The sequence below is a fragment of the Xyrauchen texanus genome, chromosome 8, assembly GCF_025860055.1.
Source record: "Xyrauchen texanus isolate HMW12.3.18 chromosome 8, RBS_HiC_50CHRs, whole genome shotgun sequence".
Classification (NCBI taxonomy): Eukaryota; Metazoa; Chordata; class Actinopteri; order Cypriniformes; family Catostomidae; genus Xyrauchen; species Xyrauchen texanus.
Window position 1 is genome coordinate 35,393,542 of NC_068283.1, and position 23,604 is coordinate 35,417,145.

Consider the following 23,604-nt stretch of genomic DNA (forward strand, 5'->3'; position numbering starts at 1 on the left):
TTCCTACGTTAGACGAGACAGATGATGTTTGGGATGCTTGAGAGGGCGGATCTGTCAGATTTGCAACATCAAGTTGCGTAGATCAAGACCAGGCAATCCTCTCACTGGACGATCTATATTTATACAAGTATCAAACAGCCAATTCCTAAAAATGGTGGCAGTGGGATTACCGTTACAGTTATTAATTGACCAAAGTGAAAATGGCTTATGTAAGGAAACAAAAGTGACAAACCCGGAGTCAACACAAGCAATAGCTTTTTGTTTTGGATCCCTAGAGGTCTGGATTGCAAAATAAATAAAAAAATAAAAAAAAGTTTAAATATATTAGCAGGTGTAAGGTACTAGCTAGCGAAAAAACAAACAAACAAAACATTTTTACCATTTATGTGTTTATCGAGAGATGGAAGTAATTTCTTGGCAATCCTGTGATCACTTGAAGAACAGAAATTGCAATGTTTCAAACACTTTCAAACAGAGCTCTGCAAATGATTTGCTTTGCTGTGGCACGATGTTCTAATAAATACATACCATAATCAGAGAAAACAAACAATCAACCACCCATCAGAGAAACATTAAATTACCACATATACACAGTAATTGCAATATTTTCATAAATACAGTACTACGGTTTGAAAAACTGCTGGTATTTTTAAATGCATGTACCACAGTAGTACCGTACCGGTATACTGTGTAAAACTAGTTACTATATAGATTTAGTATCTAATTTTAGTGTTTTATATTTGGAATATTTCACCCACACAGTGTTTTTTCTCATTCCCTTCCTTTATAGGTGTTGAATCTCTTCTTGGCTTTGCTGCTCAGTTCCTTCAGTGGGGGCAGCCTGGCAGCATCTGATGACGAGGGGGAGAACAATCTGCAGATTGCCATTTCTAGAATCACACGAGGCATTGATTGGGCAAAGGCCTTCATTATCAGACATGTGAGACAGTTGCTTGGCATGAAGCCAAAAGAAGAATGCAAGAAAGAAAATGAAGAGGGCAATAATTTTGACCTGAAAATGGTGGAAGGTGTGTCAGGGTGGGATGACAAGGGTCAATCTGGTGGGGCTGTCATGTATTCCAGTATGGCAGTTATCAAAGTGCCTATAGCCAATGGTGAATCTGATGATGATGATGATGATGATGACAGCACTTCTGAGGATAAAGACAAAGAGGCCATTGATGGAAATTATGCAGTGAGTCCCCCTCAATAAGAAGTGTGTTAAGTAAGAACATAGTCCTAGACATAAATATAAAAAAATATGTAATCTGAGAAAGTAGCCTATGTACTGTCGGACCTTTTTTTGTGTGTGTACAGATATAACGAAGACATTCTAAGATGAATGATGGAATTAGGTACTGGCACAAAGTTTTATAGTTTTTTCATTTCTAATGAAAAATTAAATAAGAAATACCATTTACATGATAGATTGTTATTGTGAGAGAATTTGGCAAGTGAGAAAATGGCTAAAGTGATTCTGATCACTCTTTCTTGAAATCTAATTCCAATGTGAAAGATCACACAAATGAAGAAATGGTGGCAAGGGTATTACTGACACACTTCCATCAACACCTCTCACACCTAGACATGTATCCCAAATGCTGTGACGCAAAGTTCAAAAGCTGGGACTGCAAAGTTCATCTCAAGCCTCATGGGTCATCTTTGGAGACGATCTTGTTTAGAAAGCATGTCTAAGGAATGGCAGAGACCATATTACAAGCGTGGGAAAGAGCACCAGCACACCATGATTAGTAAACTTGCTCAACAACTTCCTGACCCAACAAGTAGAAAACGCATAAGGCCTTCCTATATTTGAAAACTATACAATGTATATCTTACCAGTGAAGTTTGTACATTTTATTCGATATTTGATTCATTGAAGCACACAGGCCCCAACTCACTAAGCAACTGCTTGTTGGCATGCCTCTGAAGTGGATCAGGTAACACAGTTCACATGTCATGCCCCCATGTGTGCCAAAGCTTTGCATTTCACATCCAGCAATTTGTCAGTGAGAGGGAACATGAACATGAGGTAGTTGAGGCAGTTATACATAAGTCTCATGTAAACACTTTAATAAGATCTGAAGGGAAATTAGATGTTTCTGTGAGAGAATTTACTACAGAAATCTTGATCTAGTGTTACTTTTTTCTTTAAAATGCCTGTTTAATGAGAGAAGCTATTTGTAATGAAATGGATAATAATATTGAATCATGTTAATAATAATACCCAAATTAGTAACACTAAAATCAAAAATTTATTTTTTGCCCTATCTGCCAATGATGGGTGAACATTTGGAATTAGGAATATTCCACATGTGGCGTTGTAGTTCTAGTGAGCAAAAAAGAAAAACACTTTTTCTCTCAGAAAAACATGTGTTGCAACAGATGTTTTCTATTGTAGAGGTATAGACATATATAATAGTATTTGTTTGTCTTTGATATGAACCACTTACATCTCTTACATAAGTGAGTGTCAGACTATCTTCAAATTTTATTAGATCCTGTTGCAGTTCCAAATAAAGTCCTTAGCACTGTCTCTAGTAAATTATACCATTCTGTGGGCAGCGTTTCATTGAAATTAGCCACGTTCCTTTAAAATATACAGTACTCTTTTACTAATGAACATAAATTATTTCTGATTTAGAAATAAGCCCAGAAAAAATTCCAGAAAAAAATTGTTCTTCTCCAAGTTAGTTTTAATCATCCCAGAAAAATAACTGACTGGCTAAATTTTGTCCTTTGGACAGATGAAAGATGGAGATGAATCTTCAACATGCAGCACAGTGGACAAACCTCCTGTGGTAGAAATGGAATTAGAGGTTGAAGAGGATTCCGCCATCCCAGAGGACTGCTATACAGAAAGTGAGAGGCATATGAAAAATGACTTACACCACTGGTTTATACAGTTTTATTGAATTTCAAGGAAAATAGTTTATTATCTTATCCATGTATTACATTTTTTTTTGCCTATGTTTACAGATTGCATCAGGCGATGTCCTTGCTTGGATGTTGACATTACCCAAGGGAAAGGGAAGGCATGGTGGAATTTTCGTAAAACCTGCTATGTCATTGTGGAACACAATTACTTTGAGACATTTATCATCTTAATGATCCTCCTCAGTAGTGGAGCTTTGGTAAGTCAGTAAGCCATTTATACTTAAATAAATAGGAATCATCATTTTTCACACACACACACACACACACACACACACACACACACACACACACACACACACATATATATATTTATTTATTTTTTTTTTTTATTAGGCATTTGAAGACATATACATTGAACAACGGAGAGTGATTAAAATTATCCTTGAATATGCGGATCAGGTCTTTACCTATGTGTTTGTCATTGAGATGCTTCTGAAATGGGTGGCCTATGGTTTTAAGGTCTATTTCACAAATGCATGGTGTTGGCTGGACTTTCTCATCGTTGATGTAAGTATTAGTTCATCCTAATTCCACATCTAAAGTGCAAATCATGTTGATGGCATTGTTTAATCAACCTTAAATGTACTATCAATAAATATGTTGATGGCATTATAATATTATTATTTTTTTCCTGCAGGTGTCTCTAATCAGCTTCACTGCAAATATTTTAGGCTACTCTGAACTGGGGGCCATTAAATCTCTCAGAACTTTGAGAGCCCTGAGACCTCTAAGGGCTCTCTCCAGATTTGAAGGAATGAAGGTAAGTTTGTGTAGTAGTTCACTTAGAATTAATTGTTCCTGGTAAAAGCACTGTTTATTTGCATGCACTGTCTGCACTGGTTCAGCACCTGATTCACTGAAGTGATTATGCAGATCAGACAACTGCACAGATTTGCCCACAAAATCTGCACTAAATTCGCACAGCACAATTCCTATCTAGTGGGTTGGTTCTGAATTATTATTATTTGATTAATTACCAATAACTTGATCAATAGAAAAAGTACACAATTCTCTTTTGAATAAAATTAAGTTTATTGTTTGCATTACTTAGGCAGTAATAGCACAATAATAATACTCGTCTCCCTCAGCAGCCCCCAAAGCAAGACCTCAGGGCAGTCATTTTGAAGAAGAAAAAACCCTGACTGTCATGCACCCAGTCTTATGGGGGTAGCCCCCCTCAGGTCGGAGCACATGAAGCATTCACCTGTACCTTCCCGATACCTAAAACCTCTCCATTCCTGACGCCTCTGGTGTATCAGGAGTTTGAGGTTTCCAGCAAAATGTTGGGTGTTCCGTTGCTTCCTGCCTTAGTCCAGGACACGGAATACTCGACATCCCCTCAACAAGAAGTGTCAAAATTGATACCCATCTCAGAGAACCTGGCAGTGTGGAAGCTACTGCCAGGTGTTTCTATGTGGGTTCTAAGAGCAGTAGAAAAAGGCTACAGAATTCAATTCAATTCATAGTTCCCAAGAAGGGTGGGGAGGTTGCGTCCGAGTCGCTCGAAGTTCTAAATGCTAGAGTCAAGTTCAAGATGCTAACTGTCAAGACGGTCAAATCCAACACCACGATAGGTTGGTCACAATCGATCTCGTGGATGCATATTTTCATATAGAAATTTTGCCACAACACAGGAAGTTCCTGAGGTTCGCTTTCGGGGGCAAAGCGTTCCAATATTGGGTTCTTCCATTCGTCCTAGCACTATCACCCCGCACATTCACAAAATGCATGGATGCAGCACTGGCTCCTTTGTGACTCCGGGTCATCAGCATTCGGAATTACATAGACGACTGGCTGATATAAGCCACTCAGGAAATTACCAATCTGGGCGTTGTATGGAATTCGATGATGATGTGGGCACAATTGGCTCCCACTTGAATAGTGTCCATTCAGAACACCCTGTGCAAAGTCAGGCTAGGCCAAGGTTGCACTGTTCGTCAGTATCAACGAATACTAGGTCTCATGGCATCTGCGTCCTCGGTGATCCCTTTGGGCCTTCTGCACATGAGACAGTTTCAGTTGTGGCTCAAAGCCAGGGGATTTCATACAAGGGCCAGTCCCCTAAGGCTAATAAGGGTTACGCGCCGCACGCTTCGTAACCTTTCTATGTGGTTCAGACCCCGGTTCCTTACTTTGGGTCCCACTCTAGGTGCATCTTGCCATCACAAATTGCTAATGACAGATGCCTGCCTGACGGGCTGGGGTGCGGTCTTAAGTGGTCGTCCAGCTCAAGCGGAATGGGAGGGTCATCAGCCCGATTGGCACATCAATTGCCTCGAGTTGATGGAGGTATTTCTTGCTCTGAAATACTTCCTCCAGTCTTTGAAAGGCTGCCATGTCCTGGTGCGGGTGGAAAACACAGCAGTAGTCTCTAACATAAACCATCAAGGAGGTCTATGTTCACTCCAGCTCAACAGACTGGCACGGCAGATTCTCTTTTGGACCCAGGGCAAGCTACTGTCAATCACAGCAGTTTATATCCCTGGATGCCTGAATGTGGGAGCAGATTTACAGTCCAGACAGAAAATACAGAAGGGGGAGTTGAAACTCCAGCCCGAGATAGTGGAACAAATCTGGGTGAGATTTTACAGAGCGGAAGTGGACCTCTTTGCCTCGCAACTGACAGCGCAATGTCCCCTCTACTTCTCTCTGAGTCACCCAGCCCCCTGGGTCTGGATGCAATGGCATATACATGGCCCAGAATGCGCCTGTATGCATTTCCACTGGTTTCTCTGCTCCCGGAAGTCTTGGTCAGAGTTCGCCAGCAAGGGTCTTGCCTTGCTCTTACTGATAGCGCTGCATTGGCCGAACAGGGTATGGTTCTTGGAGATAATGTCTCTCCTCGACGGCTCGCCTTGGTGATTCCGGACAGGAGGGACCTTCTGTCTCAGCCCGAGCTGTGGAACCTGGATGTTTGGCCCCTGAACCGTACCAATTGAGGGACACTGGGCTTTCACCTGAAGTTATCGAGACCATTCTAAGTGCTAGGGCTAGGGCTCTCTCTACTAGAATAAGTTACGCAAATAATATGGATCCAGTTAACTGTCATATTGCTTCAGTTCTGACTTTCTGCAGGAAAATTATCAGCAGGCACATGCCCTGCCACTCTCAGGGTTTACATGGCCGCTCTATCGGCTTGCCACGCCTTGATTGATGGGTTGTCTTTGGGAGACATCCTCTGCTCGCTCACTTCATTCGTGGAGCCATGCGAATGAGACCTCCTGCCAGGACCAGGATCCCTTCATGGGACTTAGCAATAGTCCTTGAGGGTCTGGTTGAGACCCCCTTAGAACTTCTAGAGTCAGCGTCTGATAAACTTCTGACTTCTCTAAAAAGAATTGTGGATCTACAGGCTCTGTCTGTCTTGCCAGCCTGCTTAGATTTTGCCCCAGGAATGCTAAAGCAATTTTGCACCCTCATCCTGACTACCTGCATAAGGTTCCTTTCTCGACTTTGTCCAGTCCGTGCCCTTCAGACTTATGTCCACCGCACTAGTCAGTAGCGTAAGTCAGGGCAACTTTTCCTTTGCCATGGGGCTGCAACAGGGGGGCAGCCACCACCAAGCAGACCATGTTGCATTGGGTGAGGGACACTATTTTATATTGCCCTGGCCTACGAGGTGCGTGGTAAATCTTCGCCAGTAGGTATCAGGGCTCACTCTACCAGAGGGATCGCCTCCTCTAAAGCCTTGGCTAGAGGTGTCCCTCTACAGCATGTTTGTGATGCGGCAGGCTTGTCCTCTCTGCACACATAAGATTATATAGTTTGGATGTTCATGCAACTCCGGGCTCTTATGTCCTTGAGTCAACATCACAAGCTCATGTCTGAGACCTCTCGCGCTCTTGTGAGCACAACTACACAACCATAAGGGGTCCAGACATCCACAGTGCGGCGGCGTGGGTATTCTCGTTCCCAAAGCACTAAATCAGTGTAACAGGGACAGAAAGTGTACTGTTAAAACATATGTATTGTTTATTATAATTCACACAAAATGGTTTATTTTTATATATATCTGGCATACTTGCCTGAAGAATGAGCGTTTTTCCCCTTTAATTGCTATGATGTCATCATGAGCCTACACAATTTACTGTTTTGTCTCCTCCTCTTCCTCTCGGCATTGTTAATGCACTGAAGAGAGCAATATAAGGGCGATTTACTCACGCTGCTCTTGTATGTTTTGTGTATCAGTAAACCCAGTGAAACCGCCACCTGACAATAGTAATTTTAGCTGCATTAGCCATGGAATCAGCTATCAAGCACATTCGGAATGGCGATTTGCAAACATTCACAAAATATAAAGTGCGATACTTTACATCTTCAGGATATAAAGCTGGAACACGATCAGCTGGTACTGATCCATGCTTGAGAATATATTTTTTTGTTGAAAATCCTGCTTTATATTGACCCTCATTCACAAAGCAGTCTGGTGTAAAATGATTTGCACAAACATACACAAATTTTGGGCGAGGCCTGCTCTAATGTTATGTCACGTTTTAGCAGAAACAAAAAACAATCACTTTGAGACACTGTTTTTGATTAACAGAAATGTAAGATGAGCGGGTGGACTTTTAACATTGTAGGGTGGTTGTGTACACACTGCTGACTCACAATTATGTTCAAACACCATTTAAAAGTGAATTTTGCATAATAGGTCCACTTTAAGCTAAATTGCAGGTGGTTAATTAATAAGACCCCTTTGCCAAACTTTGAATTTTCTGCTGTCCACTCTCACCCTACAATAATATACACACTAATAATATAAGTACTCCTTGTCCTCAAAGAATTGAATGTTCCATTGACTTGTCTTAAAAACCTTAAAAGGTTTTCCATCAAACCAAGGTAAGGGTTAAAGGTATACGCTTCAGTTACATGTCCTTATGCTGCCAATATGCACAGGTGGTGGTAAACGCCCTGGTGGGGGCCATCCCCTCCATCTTCAACGTTCTCCTGGTGTGCCTTATCTTTTGGCTTATCTTCAGCATCATGGGAGTGAATCTTTTTGCTGGAAAGTACTACTACTGCTTCAATAGAACATCCGAAGAGATGTTCCTTCCATCTGAGGTCAACAATAAGACTCAGTGCTTGGACCTCATATTGGCTGGTCATGATGAGGTGCGATGGATGAATCTGAAGGTCAACTTTGACAACGTAGGCATGGGCTACCTCTCCTTACTGCAAGTGGTAAGCATTAATGCCTGTAGTCATGTCAGTCTGCAGAAAGGAAACAAATGTGCACATTGATAAATTACATGGCTGAGCTGCAAAACTATCGAAACTTGGATCAAAATGAGATATTTTTAAATATGTTATTAATTGGTTTCCAGGCAACATTTAAAGGATGGATGGACATCATGTATGGTGCTGTGGATTCCCGTGAGGTAATATGATTTTTTTTTTTGCCATTAAATAGAGGTAATGGAACCATTTTCACCTTAAAAGAGACCCAAGTAACAACACAACAGAGAGGCTTATTGCATTTCAATGTAAAAAATTCTTGAAGCATAAAAACTGGTTTATGCGCCATGTAAAATATTTTTCTTGGTGTTCCCATTAAATCTTAAAAGCTGTTTTTGTTCCGAGCAGATTGAAATGCAGCCGGAGTATGAGGCAAACCTCTATATGTACCTTTACTTTGTTATTTTCATCATCTTTGGCTCCTTCTTCACCCTCAACCTATTCATTGGTGTCATCATTGATAATTTCAACCAACAGAAGTCAAAGATAAGTATCAACTATGGGTCTTCTTCATCTGTAGAAAAACAAAAACATTTTCTGCCTTGGAATCATGGTCTCTGTCTCTATACTTAGGAGGTAAAGACATCTTCATGACAGAGGAGCAAAAAAAATACTACAATGCCATGAAGAAACTTGGCTCCAAGAAACCACAGAAACCTATTCCAAGGCCTGTGGTAATATATAACATCTTTATTCTTGAAATTGAATTTTGTTCCTCTACAGAATAAAATCTGATATAAAAAGGAAAGTACTAACTTCCTTCTCCTTTGGATGCTCTTCTCTGAAATATGCTGCCTGGATATACCTGCTGTTTAAAGAACTGCTTTCAAGGCTTTGTGTTTGACCTGGTTACCAAGCAGTTCTTTGACATCTTCATTATGGTGCTGATCTGCCTGAATATGGTGACCATGATGGTGGAGACAGATGACCAGAGTGAAGAGAAGGAAAACATTCTGTACATTATAAATGTTGTCTTCATTGTGCTCTTCACTGGCGAGTGCGTTCTGAAGCTCACCGCCCTACGGCATCACTACTTCTCTGTTGGGTGGAATATATTTGATTTTGTAGTGGTCATTCTTTCAGTCGTAGGTAAGCACTACTATAGAGTGTGACATTCGGGTTTGGAAGTAAAAAAATCCCATACATTTTTTTCCAAAGGGGTATTGATTAATAATGATTACTTATAAAACTTTAAAGACTGATCTATCTTGATCTCTAAGGTTGTTAATCAATGGTATGTTCTTCTGTTAAAAACAAGAAGAGAACGGCACAATGCTATTGGAATAGAAAAGACAAAAACAATGTGTTGACCACTTGGCCCATTCTTACGTGGTCAAAATGTTGTTTTTGTCTTTTCTATTAAATTATCCAGGAGCATTTATAGCAGTTTGCCATTCTCTTTTTATTTTATTTTGTCCATTTTTGATCATCCACTGCCTCAGTGTTTGGATGTGTGTATACTACTTCTCTTATGTGCTTCTGTTGAAGCCATCTGTCTGTTATTTCAACTTCATTAAACAAACAAACAAAAAAGTTTAATAGTAGAATTTCTGGTGAAGAACTACACTACCCATAACCCTGCAGAGAAAGATCCATCAATTAAATAATTACGGCAAACAAATCATGCCAAAATAGCTAAGCAGCAAATGATGTAATCGAGTGTTCCTACACTATCAACATGCTTGTATTTGTATATATCTGAAAATATTCATTATGATTATGTCCTTTTCAATGCTTCATGAGATTGTAGTTCATTCCCTCATGAAAGACACCAAGAACACAGTTTGTACCTTTGTTTTTTTTGTCTGATTTTCCTATATTTTTGCTAAAAATTTAAGTTTGTAATATTGCGATTCACCTAAGAGCTCATGGCTTAAAATTCTTAAAATTAAATTTTTTATTAAATCCCTGGGCATAAATGAATGGGGAAAAATACTTCCAGAACCAAGACATCTGTAAAAAGTGGGAAGGCGCTGTTGCACTCTATCGTTAGCTTTATTAATAGTAATCACATGAATAAATAGTAATTTCATAAACATACAAAACATTGAGGCTGTATAAAATGTTAATTTTCTTTTTTGCAGGTCTTTTGCTGGCAGACCTTATTGAGAAGTATTTTGTCTCACCTACCCTTTTCCGTGTCATCAGACTGGCCAGAATTGGCCGTGTTCTGCGGCTCATTCGGGGTGCGAAAGGTATCAGGACGTTACTGTTTGCGCTAATGATGTCACTTCCGGCCCTCTTCAACATTGGCCTACTTCTTTTCTTAATTATGTTCATTTTCTCAATATTTGGCATGTCCAACTTTGCTTATGTAAAAAAAGAAGCAGGCATTGATGACATGTTCAATTTTGAGACTTTTGGAAACAGTATCATATGCTTGTTCATGATCACAACCTCTGCTGGCTGGGATGGACTTTTGTCACCTATTCTCAATAATCCACCAGACTGTGACCCAGATATAGAAAACCCTGGCTCAATGATCAGAGGCAACTGTGGGAGCCCTGCAGTGGGAATTGTCTTCTTCTGCAGCTACATTGTCATGTCTTTCCTTGTTGTAGTCAATATGTACATAGCCATTATTCTTGAGAACTTCAACGTAGCAACTGAAGAGAGCGGTGACCCCTTGTGCGAGGATGACTTTGAGATGTTCTATGAAACCTGGGAAAAGTTTGACCCTGATGCCTCTCAGTTTATCAATTACAGTAGGCTGTCTGAATTCTGTGACACGTTGAAAGAGCCACTGAGAATCCCAAAACCAAACACACTGAAGTTGATCACAATGGACCTTCCCATGGTCCCTGGAGATAAGATCCACTGTCTGGACATTCTTCTAGCCCTTACTACAGATGTTCTGGGAGATTCTGGGCAAATGGATGGAATGAAAGCCACTATGGAGGAAAAATTCATGGCAAACAACCCTTCAAAAGCTTCATATGAGCCAATTACTAGCACTCTAAGACAAAAGCAAGAGGAGGTGTCGGCTTTGACTATTCAGAGAGCATTCCGCAAGCACGTGCTTAAACGCTCCATCAAACATGCCTCATATATATACAGAGAGAAGACACGCTCAAAGAAAAATGATGAGGAGGCTCCAGAGAAAGTGGGGATGATAGCTAAGACAATGAGCCATCTCTATGGAGATCAGGCCATTGAGGATGACGACAACAAAGCTATCGGCTTCTCTTTCCCTCAACTAGTGCAAAAACAGCCTAGGGCTAGGTGTCCCCCAGTCAAGGTTCAGAGTGAAGTGATCTTGCACTCTGCCCCCTTCTCCAACCATGACTCCTCAACCAATGTCGAAGACTTGAAGGAGTCCATTGTGTAGCATGTTCCAACAATGGTATAAAATGAACCGTTATAGTGCACCAAAATACTGAGACCCCTCAGGAGACTGTTTGTTCATCTTCAGAGTTAAATTCTGGCACACATGGCCAGTATGAAATAACTTAAGAACAGGGATGGCAAAGAATTGCAATCAGTGTAATGCAATCGAAGGCTCCTTGCGTACCAGTACTGCCCTTGAGAAGACAATCACTAACTGTTTGTCAAATGGCATTGGGAAATGACTGGGCTGTGAACTTTGTGCCCTAGTACAGATATCATTGTGGCATTTAAAATTTTTGATCCACAGACCCTTAGAGAACACTAAATAAGAGAATGATTTGAATAATAACTATATTTTTGTAAAATATATAAATCGTAAGCACAACAATAATGGTTAATAGTCAAACAGGACAAGAAGTTTAATTTAAAGCAATCACATGGAATGTAGCCTGCAATTACCACCACTTGAACAGATTCAGATTGAGAGCCTTTAACTTTTTGTAGCATCTGACTTTATTGCATTTAATATTAAACTATTTGAGGTAGGTAATTTTAAAAAATAACTTTTCACAGTTCAATGGGATGTGTTTCATAATTAACATTTTGTTCTGATAATGACTTTGCAGTTTATAATATTTAAACATTTAACAAAATGGCAAAATTGTCAATTAATCAGTATTTAATGAAGTATATTAGTCTTAATAGTTCACTTCTTTATATAGACTTTACTAACGGTAATTTAATGGACTAAATAAAACTGCAGTAGTGTTGTTAACACTACCTAGTAAGCCTTAAGTCAAATGAAAGTGGAAAATTTTGTTGGCAAAATAACTAAAATATGCCATTTCATAATGCAAACATGGATTCTTTAAATGTTATGCTTTGATATATGTTAATGTTATAGCGTTTTCCAGCTTATGGGATATATAAATGCAAATTGTTAATTCCAAGTATAAAGTCTGTGAAATCCTTGGCATATTGCTGTTGGTTGAATAATTTTTATTAAATTTTTTACTTTACTTATTTGCCATTTAATATGAGCCAGGTGTGGGATAGTGCGATATGGTAAAGGATAGGATGGAACATTTAACTATCCCATGAAGGAAACTACAGTGCAAATTGCCATATATACACATATACAATAAAATAAAGAATATAAATATCCAAGAAATGCAAAATTTGCACAATAAAAAATAAATAAATACAAAATAAATGCATTTGAACAAGACATAACAGCATTTAAAAATGTTGTTGCCAAGAAGCTCTAATTTCATATGTAGTCTTTTCTTTATTGCTTGTTGTTTTACATAATTTATTAAATATATACTGGCTAAATTTAAATATACAGTGTTTAATTAACCCCCAGTCATACTTAGCATATTCCTTATTTGTTATATTAAATAAACTGAAACAAACATGAGTTGGATCACTTAAAGTTTATGATGCTTTCAGACTTTCACTTTTCAATTTTATAAAACTTTCACATCTTTGTAGTTTTTTTTAATGGGGGGGGGGTTATAAGCACTAATGATGTAAAGGCAACCACAATGTGAACAAAAGAATGCACATAGCAGAATGGTATTATTCCAAGAAGCCAAATGCTTTATTCTATTGCAGTTTTTATTTACTAAACTATTTATTTTCTTCTTCCTAATAACCCATTTTTTTAAGTTGCCCTAGTTCAACATTTCTTGAGTGATATTTATGTTAAGTCTTGTTACATAAAATCCAATTTATCTAACTGAGGAAATGCCCAAAGCTTCAAAATCAAACTAAACAAAAATATTAAACACTATAGTGCAATGAAAGAAAACCATCAGAAAGATTATTTTAGTACTTTAATGTTACATTTTGTTTACTAAACTTTCACTGACACATCTTGCTCCCAGTATCTGTTACGTTGTCACACCTGTCAAATGCATGCTGTGGATAATGTTGCAAGGGTTGGAACATCTGTCCATTTCATATTTTTCCTCTCTGTTTAAATTACTGGAATAATCTTTTTTTTTTTTAATACAATCAAATAAAATGAAAATTTTTATGAACAAAAACTATTAATATTTTAAGGAACAATGTGGAATGTTGGGAAAGAAATATTGTATTAATCTATGCTGACATTTTCTTGCCATTTATATATTGCACATTTTCCAACTAAAATGGCAAACATACACCACCCAGTGGTAAGACAAGTCTTGTCTGTGCACATGCTACTTATATGGCAGAGTAACCTTTTAGTAAACAGTGATGCTTTTGAAATTCATTTCAATCAAAAACAAAATGAAACTGGCACTGGTTTGTTGTAGAAGCAAGCTTTGATAGTCAACATGGAAGATACTATTTTATTTATTTTTTTCAGATGAGGCTGTACATATCATAGGCTGTAAATACACCCTTTACGCATGATTAACTATACCTTTAGTATACAAATATGACATATTTGTGGCTCTTGTCCTCTGATCTGTAGCCATGCAAGAAAATCATCAATACACCCCAAGTTGATCACAGCCTGTCTAGGATACACTTTCAAGGATGGCAAAGGTTTCTTTGTGGATAGAAGGAAGACATAGAGATTTGTTTAAATTAATACACATTATGCACTGTAAAAGGTAAATGAAGGTTTCAAGAACACTAAATAGTAAAAACAATTTCATGATTGTCTATTAGAGGGCATTTGTGACTCTCCACCAAACCTACCCCTACATTCACAATATCCCATTTGGACGTAGCAAGAGAACAACTGCAGCATCCCCAGGATCACAGCGGCCCAAGATCCGTGCATACAAATCAAGTCAGGGGTGAACTGTGAGAGTGAACTTAGGACAGCGGGTCACTGTGTTAATTGCATCTCTTTCACTCTGATGAAAGGAAGCAGCGTGGTATTTATATGGTCATTCATTCTCACTGCCATTTGAGTGAGACACACAGTAGTGACAGTCTATTATTTCTGTGTATATTGGTGTAATAAACTCATCTTTTTATTTGCCAATATTAGCTTGTATAATCTCACTGAAACCAGAAAAAGGAAATTTTTAACCAATTGTGACTTGGTTTATAATAAACTTCTGCTTTGAGAGAATCTAAGTGTTTGTTTTGTTATAGATCATGGTGATCAATGTTAATTGTTCCAAAGGCATCATAACATTCACTTACTATATAACTAATTTATATTTAACATTTGCTTGCTAGACTGTAATTTTTTCCTTTTTAATTTTCTTAATTTTAGTTTAATCGCTTTGTGTCCTAATTTTCTTTATTTTTACTGCAAAATGGACTCTAAATGGAAGTTCCACTAAATTGAAGATTTTATCCCAGGACATAAAATACTGAAAACATGAATATACTTGCAATGTCTTATTTTGTTTGGGGGTTGTTTATTGATCAAGACAGGACAGGAAATTATTTTGGGACTGGAAATGAGACAATATTTGAACCTAAATTTAAACCTGGCCAGATCTGAACCTGCGTCACCTGCAAGAGTGCCATGGCTCAAAATATCTGGAGCGCTAACTCTTCGGAACAACTGAAAACATGTAGGACATGTTTCATCAACACTGTTCTGAATAGATTACACATTGCTCAGCATTGTCAGCACAGCACACATGACCTTTGTTTGCTTCATTTACAGGCTGCTTGGGAATGTGAAGAGCCTGTTTTGGGATTTAGCCTTTACGCAAGTTAAGGAAGCATTGGAGAAGCTCTTCCCATCAACAAGTGGTGTCTCCAAAGCAAAGAACCCGCAGATGCCCCAGGAGCATGCAACATGAGACGACTCAAGGGCTGTGATGAGCAGCCTGTGGAATTGGAAAATGAGAGGGGTGGAGTCAAGGCATTCCAGGGTTGATATGTAATATTTCCCCCCTTTGAAACAAGAGTTGTTGAGAAAAGGAACAATGTGGAGTTGGCATTATAGGAGGAGAGTTCCCCAACAGTGCTGATCTGTGTTCAACTTTTCCTGTCCAAATCGCTTCAGCATTTAAGGATACAGAAAGTTCAAGAACAACTTACAATGATAGGGTCAGTGGGGTTAAATATCTTTGGTCCTTTGAAGGCATTGTAAACATCTAGCAGATGGCATCAGGGGCAGGTGCCTTTGCTTTGCCTAAAGACTGCTATAGGATTGTATATGACTTGTCAAGAAAGTCTAGAGATTCAAAGAGATGAAAAATTTTACTCACCTGAGAGACTGTCTTAATTAATGAGACCTAAAGTGAAAGTTGAAAAGAGATTCAGAACAAAGAGAGGATGATATCCCGTATCATCCAAGTTGACATTGGGGAGCAGAATTTGGTTGGTAGACAATGTTCTCTATGTAGAACTTAGCAGTCTGCACGGATATGGGATCACAGTAAAGTTGCGCCAGCTCACCTTAACAGGAGATGAAGCTACAGTGTCTCCATTTGCTCCATTAGGATCAGCGATTTGATACTGTGACCACATTTTCAGTGCTCTGATCAACATTTCAAGTAATGTGGAGTCTTAACAAAGTGTTAGTTGTTGAAATGCTATAGAATCAGTTGACATTTGAGCTGCAAAATCATAGTAGGCATATAACATGCAACTCTGAGCACAGCAAGGCAAATTTCATTGAAAAAGAATGCATGTATAAAATAATTTAAAGTTCTTTCCATACAGAAATTGTAATATTCAAATAATATAGCCTTCTTTTCTTTATGATGCATTTGGTGCCACCTTGTGGCTAGAAATGAAATAGCATAAACAAAAACTGGTAGCATTACTTAATCTTGGCAACCAACTCATTCTAATAGACAAGGTAAAACATAAAAAAATAAAGTGTTTTGCACACTAACACCAGATAAACAAAGGAGCCAGACACACTAGCAAGGAGGCTATAAAAGCCATGGCCCTAGTTTCGGTCGCTAGTGCATCTCTCAAGGCCAGGAAAGTGAGGTTTACCTGCACAGCTATCACGTACTAGCTGGCTACCTTACACCAACAGTAAGTCTTCAACAAATACAAATTCTGCAGCTTACAGTTTCCTTGTACTCAGAACACCTTAATATGTGGTTGTGGTATATGAAGTTACTTACTGCTGACAGAGGACCAGCTCTGCTCTTTCTATTCACGGAATTTAGAGGATGGATGCTGTTCCTAGATCCACCTGACAGGGCAACTTCTGCAGGGAGTATTGGTTTCTCACAGCTGACTGACAGGTACCATGTTCAGAGGGTAGACACTGGTCAGAATGCCTAGTATGAACAGCTGAAGCATGGGGGGGTTTACCACAGGGTGGAAGTAACTTGCAGTCCTAGAATGTCTTTAAGTGCCAAACAATTCCATTTGGCCTTTGTAAATGTTTTCCTTTAAAGCTGATCTGAGACCAGAATCTACAATCAGATTCTGCAATACAGAAGTTCTTTAGTTTGAAATGTGTATTCTGGTCCAGGATCTACAGAAAAGAATACTGTCTAACAGGATCATCATACTGAATACAATAGGGGTGGGGAACATCAGGCCTATATAAAGGCCAGCGAGGCCATTTGATAAATAATTTGAAAAGCATAAAATGGCCTGTAAAAAAAATTATAATTTTAAATAATGATTACAAATCATTTTAAATGATAACAACGCAATATATTGTATAATAGTCACACCTTTCAGTGTTTTTTCTTGGTGTGTGAGCACTTAAAGTGTGTACACTAATTTTAACCCATAATCAGAAATTGCAAGCAATTGTATGGCCCGCAAATAATTTAGTAAATACTCAAATGGCCTTTAATAGGAAAAAGGTTCCCCAACCCTGGTATACAACAAGGCAATTTGAGCTAGCTACTCCCTCTACCAATGTAATTCCTCAGCATAATCGCATAAACCAGACCGTACCATTCTTAGTTACACCTCTCTCAGATGCAGCACAATCATACTACTACAGTGTAATCACTGCATCTAAATTAATATCAGACTGGTTATTTTTACTTGTGATGAAAACAACCAGTGTTAACATCAGTCATTTCCGCAAATCTGGCAGCAGTTTGCGGTTTCTTTAAAATAAAAAAAATAAAAACAGAGCCCAAAAAAATAGACGGATCAGTTGTTGGTAGGCCAGCGTGGCACACGAGTGGGTGGTCTATTAAAATATTTTATCATGCAGTAGGGATTTCGGTTCAACTACTCAACATTTCATACTGATATATTGTTGGACGGATGTCAAATTTACTGTTTCCATTCATATAATGTAGTGTCTTAAGATTAAATTACTTTTTATTGGATTGTTACCGTAACACTAACATGTTGTTAAATTAAACTTTTGGAGAAAACAAATATACACACTAGAATGATCAAATCACTGACAATTAATTACACAACTTCGAAATAAATTTCAATAACTTTATTCCATGTTTTAGAGTAACTGGTCTCAGTTATAAACAAAATACTGAGACAAAAGCCCATTATTTACTCAAGTGAACTGAATTCTGAATAGCTTCTTGTTAGGCACACATTAAATTGGTAAGATTTTTTTATTTATTTTTTTTTATGTTCTCAATGTGCATTAACTGAATCCTGAATGATGAAGCTTGTCATTTTTTAGCTCCAATAGCCTCCACTTTAGCTCACCATATTCCTTGTTGTATCAAGTTTTAAGGTGGGCGAATTAGTGGTGTTAATTTTTAACAGTAGTTCCATTTCATTACATTTTAGCAGTGCAAAGCATGCAAATTCCAACTCTGCTGTCATTGTCACCCAATTGAAATTAATTCCACACAAGAGATATTTTCTTTTACACAGCATAAGCTGTAGGCTAATTGTCCAATGCATTTTTAATTGCTTTTAACAGCTGATACAGATGTTTGGCCCAACATTACTAGCATTCTATATTATAAGAGGCTAGGCATTCACTGTCTATTTAGGGAAGGTGACCCCCCCCCCCCCCCCCGGGTGTTTGCCATCGGTCTGATGGGTTATATAAAACATCAGGGGCTTAAGCCCTTCAATGTTGTCGTTTCAAGCTGAATGGGTCATTCAAAACAAAAAAGGAACATAGTGCCACAGAGACACCATTTTTAAGACAATCAACCTACGAATGGATTACTTATAGTGGCCTCTGCATATTAAGCTGGATAAAGTATTTTTACACCAAAAAAGTTACACATCAGCTTTTAAGATAGAAAAGTCCATTGTTAATAATCAAACAGCAAAACGAATCTATCCTGCAATATTTGACACTAGTGATGCACAAAATATACCACTGAGTACTATCAGTATTACCCCAATATTAGTGTTTTTATTAAATGTTTTATTTATCTGTCAGATTTAGCGATTATGGCTATTATTATTAGATATATGTAGCATGTAGCATTCTACATTGGGGCTTTATCGTAAACATGTTAATTTACAATATCAATAATCATATTGGTTACCAAACATTACAAAAATAATTGATATTCATATTTTATAATTCAATCGTTATATATTTTTACATTAAAAGTTGTATACATTAACATGAGTTAATACATTATGAACTTACATTAACACAAAATGATCAATTTGTATGCAATAAACATTAATGCTATAAATAATGATTGTTCAGTGTTACACATTATATTTAATGCATTAACTAAAAGTTAACAAATATAATCTTATTGTAAAGTGTTACCACATAATAAGTAGCATCTAAGATTTAGGGTATAAATTGGTCCATTTCTATCCATGTTTACAACCATGTGTGCCCTGATACCGCTAACCTGCATTGCAAGTGACAGGCAGAACATTAGCTATGAGGGTCAGGTATTGTATTCTGTTTTTCACAGAAAAGGGATTAAACTATTAATGTCACGCTGACATTTCACAACCCTAAAACTGTTGAATATTACACACAGTCCAACATGACATCTAAATAGGAAAGTTCTCCCACATCCCCAAAGTGACAACATACATGATTTACCTGACCTGATTTACTCTCATAATTATTGAGAAGGTGTCCTTTCTGCAGGAGACGGCACCATCCCAGTTTTACGTGGTAATGCTACACACATCCTCTCATTACATCAAATATAGTGATGTGCAGACAAGTCGCTGTATTTAAAAACATTTTCAGAGTATAAAAGCCCAATGTAAAAATTCAGTACTGTAATTGCCAATGCATTTTCCCCTAATTTCACAAATAATTCACACATTTCCAACCATTTTTAAAAATTGTGACCGGTTTCTACAAATACCTACATACATGCATATTCAATAAAGAAAATTATGACCTTTCTGCTGTCTCTTGTGCCAGCATCATTTGTACTGTTAGTAATGGAAATAACCAAACGCATAAATGACCAGAACCACAACACTAACGTATGGTGTCTAAATACACATAACAATGCATATTAAAGCATAGTTCTCATGGAAACTCTCATGTTTCTGATCAAGATGCATCAAAACACGTTCATTTCACATATAAATATCGGTACATCTAAGCCAGATACACAAACATTCACAAACCTTCAACTAGGACTTCAAGAGTTCGTCCGCATTGAGCAAAATGGCTAGAGGTATTGCTTTGATGATTTTTGGTCTCAAATGTGATTTCAATTGTGAAGTTAACCGTTTACTCATCCATAATACTGACTTGATTGTTATGATAGACTCTGTAAGGTCGTAGTGATTTTAAAAGACAAAATCATAATTTCTTTGGTAATGTGGTTATTTAATTAAGCTGAAAAACAAGTAGATGAAGGTTTAACAAAATATAATGTACTTTTATTTTTCAAGCACATGTGCTGTTGTCGGTGGTGCTGGTTTGTTTGCTGGTAAACCAGGGGACAGCCTCAGAGAATCAACGGCTCTTCAACAATGCAGTCATACGTGTGCAACACTTGCACCAGCTGGCCGCAAAAATGATCAATGACTTTGTAAGATTCCCACTATTTTCAAAACTCAGAAATTCTAAACTGTTTTCCTCAGAACTGATTGCTCATAACAATTGCCGTTTAAAAGTTCAGGAGAAAGATTCAAACTTCTCTGAACATTGTATACCTGATATCTCAACATTTTTGAATAACATGTAACCTGTACCATACTTTTTCTTTTTACCTTTCATCATCAAGGAGGACAGCCTCTTGCCTGAGGAACGGAGGCAGCTGAGTAAAATCTTCCCTCTGTCTTTCTGCAACTCTGACTCTATAGAGGCACCCACTGGCAAAGATGAAACCCAGAAGAGCTCTGTGAGTAGTCAACATCAGCCAAAATTATAAATAATTACATAATCAAAAATTAAAACAAAACAATTAATAAACAATTTACATTTATGAGTATTGTGACATCTAAATGTGGGTTTTCAGAACCAACTCACCCTATTTCACCTAAATATTTAGTCAGAGACATACAGTAGGCCTATACATTTAGTTACTGTAATAACCAAAGAAAATATTTTAGAAAATATTCTGACACATTTTAAAGACAAATAACAATTTTTGCTGCTTCTCTTGGCTTAGTGAGATGGATGGGCCTGCTACAAACGTCAACAATATTGGCCCAATAATTGGGTAAAAATTGTACCCGCTAATAAATCATATTAAATCCTTAAGGACAGGTACATACGATGCTAATGTGGTCGATTACTAACGGCAAATCCCTTCAGGGTGTCTTTCTTCAGGCAAGTGTCAGTTTTTGGAGTGACTCGCTATATGTACGCTACTAACTGAAAGCTAATCGTTTTTCGCGCCACTTATGAAAATAGGTGGAGCTATTTAAAATGCGGAAGCGCACGTGCGTATAATCGCGAAATTAAAAGAACGATCTTTTGGCACTGTTGTAATTATTTCGTACTTTAGTTAATTGCTAAAACAGCTCCTGAAAAGCAATACTAGAAATAATAATAATAATAAAATGTTTTTTGTTTTTTTTTCTGGTCACAAAGTGTATTAATAAAAAATACATAAATAGATTTATTTTCATTGAACACTGATGAAGCAACATAATTTTTGTGTGACAAGAGATTAAACACACACTCGCTCTCCAGCGGCTGTGTATGTGTAGATTTTAGCGACAACAGTTACAGGGCAAAACATAGGCAAACATTTTTGAAACATCAAGATGCTTTTTGAGTAACAAATTAACCATTAACAATTTCCTGTTAAATTTCAATAAACAATTTTAAACAAATTTCTTCTATAAACAAATGAATCTCCATTGTGATTGGATCAGTCATTGCGAGCCCACTTTGAACATTTTTCATTTCATATTTACATAAGTGGGGGGACACTTAAGAAAAACAATGTGTTTTATGGGGGCATTTAGCCCCTGCTACAGGCGTGCTTTTTACCCCAAATAGCTACTATCCTTTCACATGTTGGATAGTTATTAAAAAAAGTTTGATTAAAATGATTTAATATTATAACATTACCTCAAAATGAAACGGTAGACATTCTCATGGATCAGGAATATTTTGCAGTGTATAGTGACAGGTTTAGCAAGTGTCTGAATTTATTTTAGTCTTTTAATAAACTAAATTTATTTTAGTCTTTTAAACTGAATTTAGGGGCACAGTCGGCTGAACACCAAGTAACATCTGGTAATGTATCACAATGCATGCATTAAAAATGTATTAACAAAAGATTCTTCATACATGACAAAGGACGTCTTCTCTGATAAACATTTTTAAAAGTATTATTACTTAAATTGACCTTACAGGCAGCACCATCAGTCCTGACGGATTTCCTTAAGCCACTATTAAATTAATAAAATATTGATGACACTTTATACTTCAATTAAATTCAGTTCAATGGGCTTTATTGGCATGAAAGTAAAATACATTTTGTCCAATAACTTCATAAAATTATTAGTAATATTTAGGCTAAATAACAGCAATATATAAATTATTATTATTATTTAATCTAAAAATCTACAATCACCGCCATGGATGGCTATCGCCTCTCTCTCTCTTGCTAAATTATGATTATAATACAATGATGTTTGGGAACGTGCATAACCGCGTGACATGATATTTGATCAACTTCTAGTGGTTGACGCATAGCTATGCAGCTTCTTCGTTATTGTTATAAAGCATCAACAAGGTTGTGCAAAGAGGCTGTTATTGTTAGAGTGACATTTCATGATTTAATCTCTTTTCGAGATTAATCCGTAATTATTCAAAACGCTGCTTGACACATAAAAAACTAACAAGAAACTCACGTGGTAGGCTATATCTCTCATACGGTCTCTGCGTGCGCATGAAAGAAAGAGAGAGTGAAAATTAAGCGCGGGAATATGCATTAGGGAGTTTTAATTGTGATGTAGACTTCAATAATAAGTTCATAACTTTGGGCGTTAGATCAGCTGAACCAAATATGGGTAGCACTGCAAACACAAAAATGACCAGTGGTCTTATGTCGCTTTATTCTTTTTCTCACTTTTTCAGGTGTTGAAGCTCCTTCGCATCTCTTTCCGCCTCATTGAATCCTGGGAATACCCAAGCCAGACCCTGACTGGAACCGTTTCAAACAGCCTGACCATCGGAAACCCCAGACAGATCACAGAGAAGCTGGCCGACCTGAAAGTGGGCATCAGTGTACTAATAAAGGTGACAAAGAGAGATGTTAAGAGATGTCTTTATCATCTTGTTTTAATGGCCACATTCTGACCAGGAAAGTGAGCTAGGAATTATAAGATCTTATTTGGACAGCTTTAATATCATTTGGTATTGGTATTTGCACAGGGATGCCTTGATGGCCAACCAAACATGGATGACAATGACTCCCTGCCACTGCCTTTTGAAGACTTCTACTTGACCTTGGGGGAGGGCAACCTCAGAGAGAGCTTTCGTCTGCTTGCTTGCTTTAAGAAGGACATGCACAAGGTGGAAACCTACCTTAGGGTGGCAAATTGCAGGAGATCCCTAGATTCCAACTGCACACTGTAGAGGGCGCCAATAGACTGCCAAAGCTTGTTACACATTTGTGATTTGCTGCAAATTTAAGAGTAGTTTGAGCCCGTAAAACCTCCTAAACGAATAATCATCTGATCTTGGATTTGCAGCAAATGGCAAACATGCAAGGCTAGTCTGAGCCTCGGTGTAAACTTTACATACCACTGTTGTATTTACAGTATACTTCTAATTAGGGAGCTCATCCATTCGTTCAGAAGTGTAAATTAATAAACTAC

The 23,604-nt window shown here is 37.7% G+C and overlaps 2 protein-coding genes across 2 annotated transcripts in view; both read left to right on the top strand.

Annotated features, from left to right (window-relative positions):
* The window catches only part of LOC127647450 (sodium channel protein type 4 subunit alpha B-like), a 57,691-nt gene extending 43,012 nt beyond the window's left edge, over positions 1-14,679 (top strand). The window contains exons 16-26 of the mRNA XM_052131697.1: positions 791-1,195; positions 2,748-2,862; positions 2,980-3,134; positions 3,271-3,444; positions 3,575-3,697; positions 7,834-8,118; positions 8,262-8,315; positions 8,521-8,662; positions 8,746-8,846; positions 8,991-9,261; positions 10,257-14,679. Of these exons, the coding sequence (XP_051987657.1) occupies positions 791-1,195; positions 2,748-2,862; positions 2,980-3,134; positions 3,271-3,444; positions 3,575-3,697; positions 7,834-8,118; positions 8,262-8,315; positions 8,521-8,662; positions 8,746-8,846; positions 8,991-9,261; positions 10,257-11,500 (3,069 nt within the window). The 3' untranslated portion in view covers positions 11,501-14,679. The remainder of the gene's footprint in view (positions 1-790; positions 1,196-2,747; positions 2,863-2,979; positions 3,135-3,270; positions 3,445-3,574; positions 3,698-7,833; positions 8,119-8,261; positions 8,316-8,520; positions 8,663-8,745; positions 8,847-8,990; positions 9,262-10,256) is intronic.
* Positions 14,680-20,210: 5,531 nt separating this feature from the next.
* Positions 20,211-23,362, top strand: LOC127647455 (somatotropin; the record flags this gene model as incomplete). The annotated part of the gene is made up of 4 exons (XM_052131712.1): positions 20,211-20,354; positions 20,550-20,666; positions 22,862-23,023; positions 23,159-23,362. Coding segments are annotated over 4 exons (627 nt in total), but the record flags the coding sequence as incomplete, so codon positions are not given.
* Between the last annotated feature and the right edge of the window lie 242 nt (positions 23,363-23,604).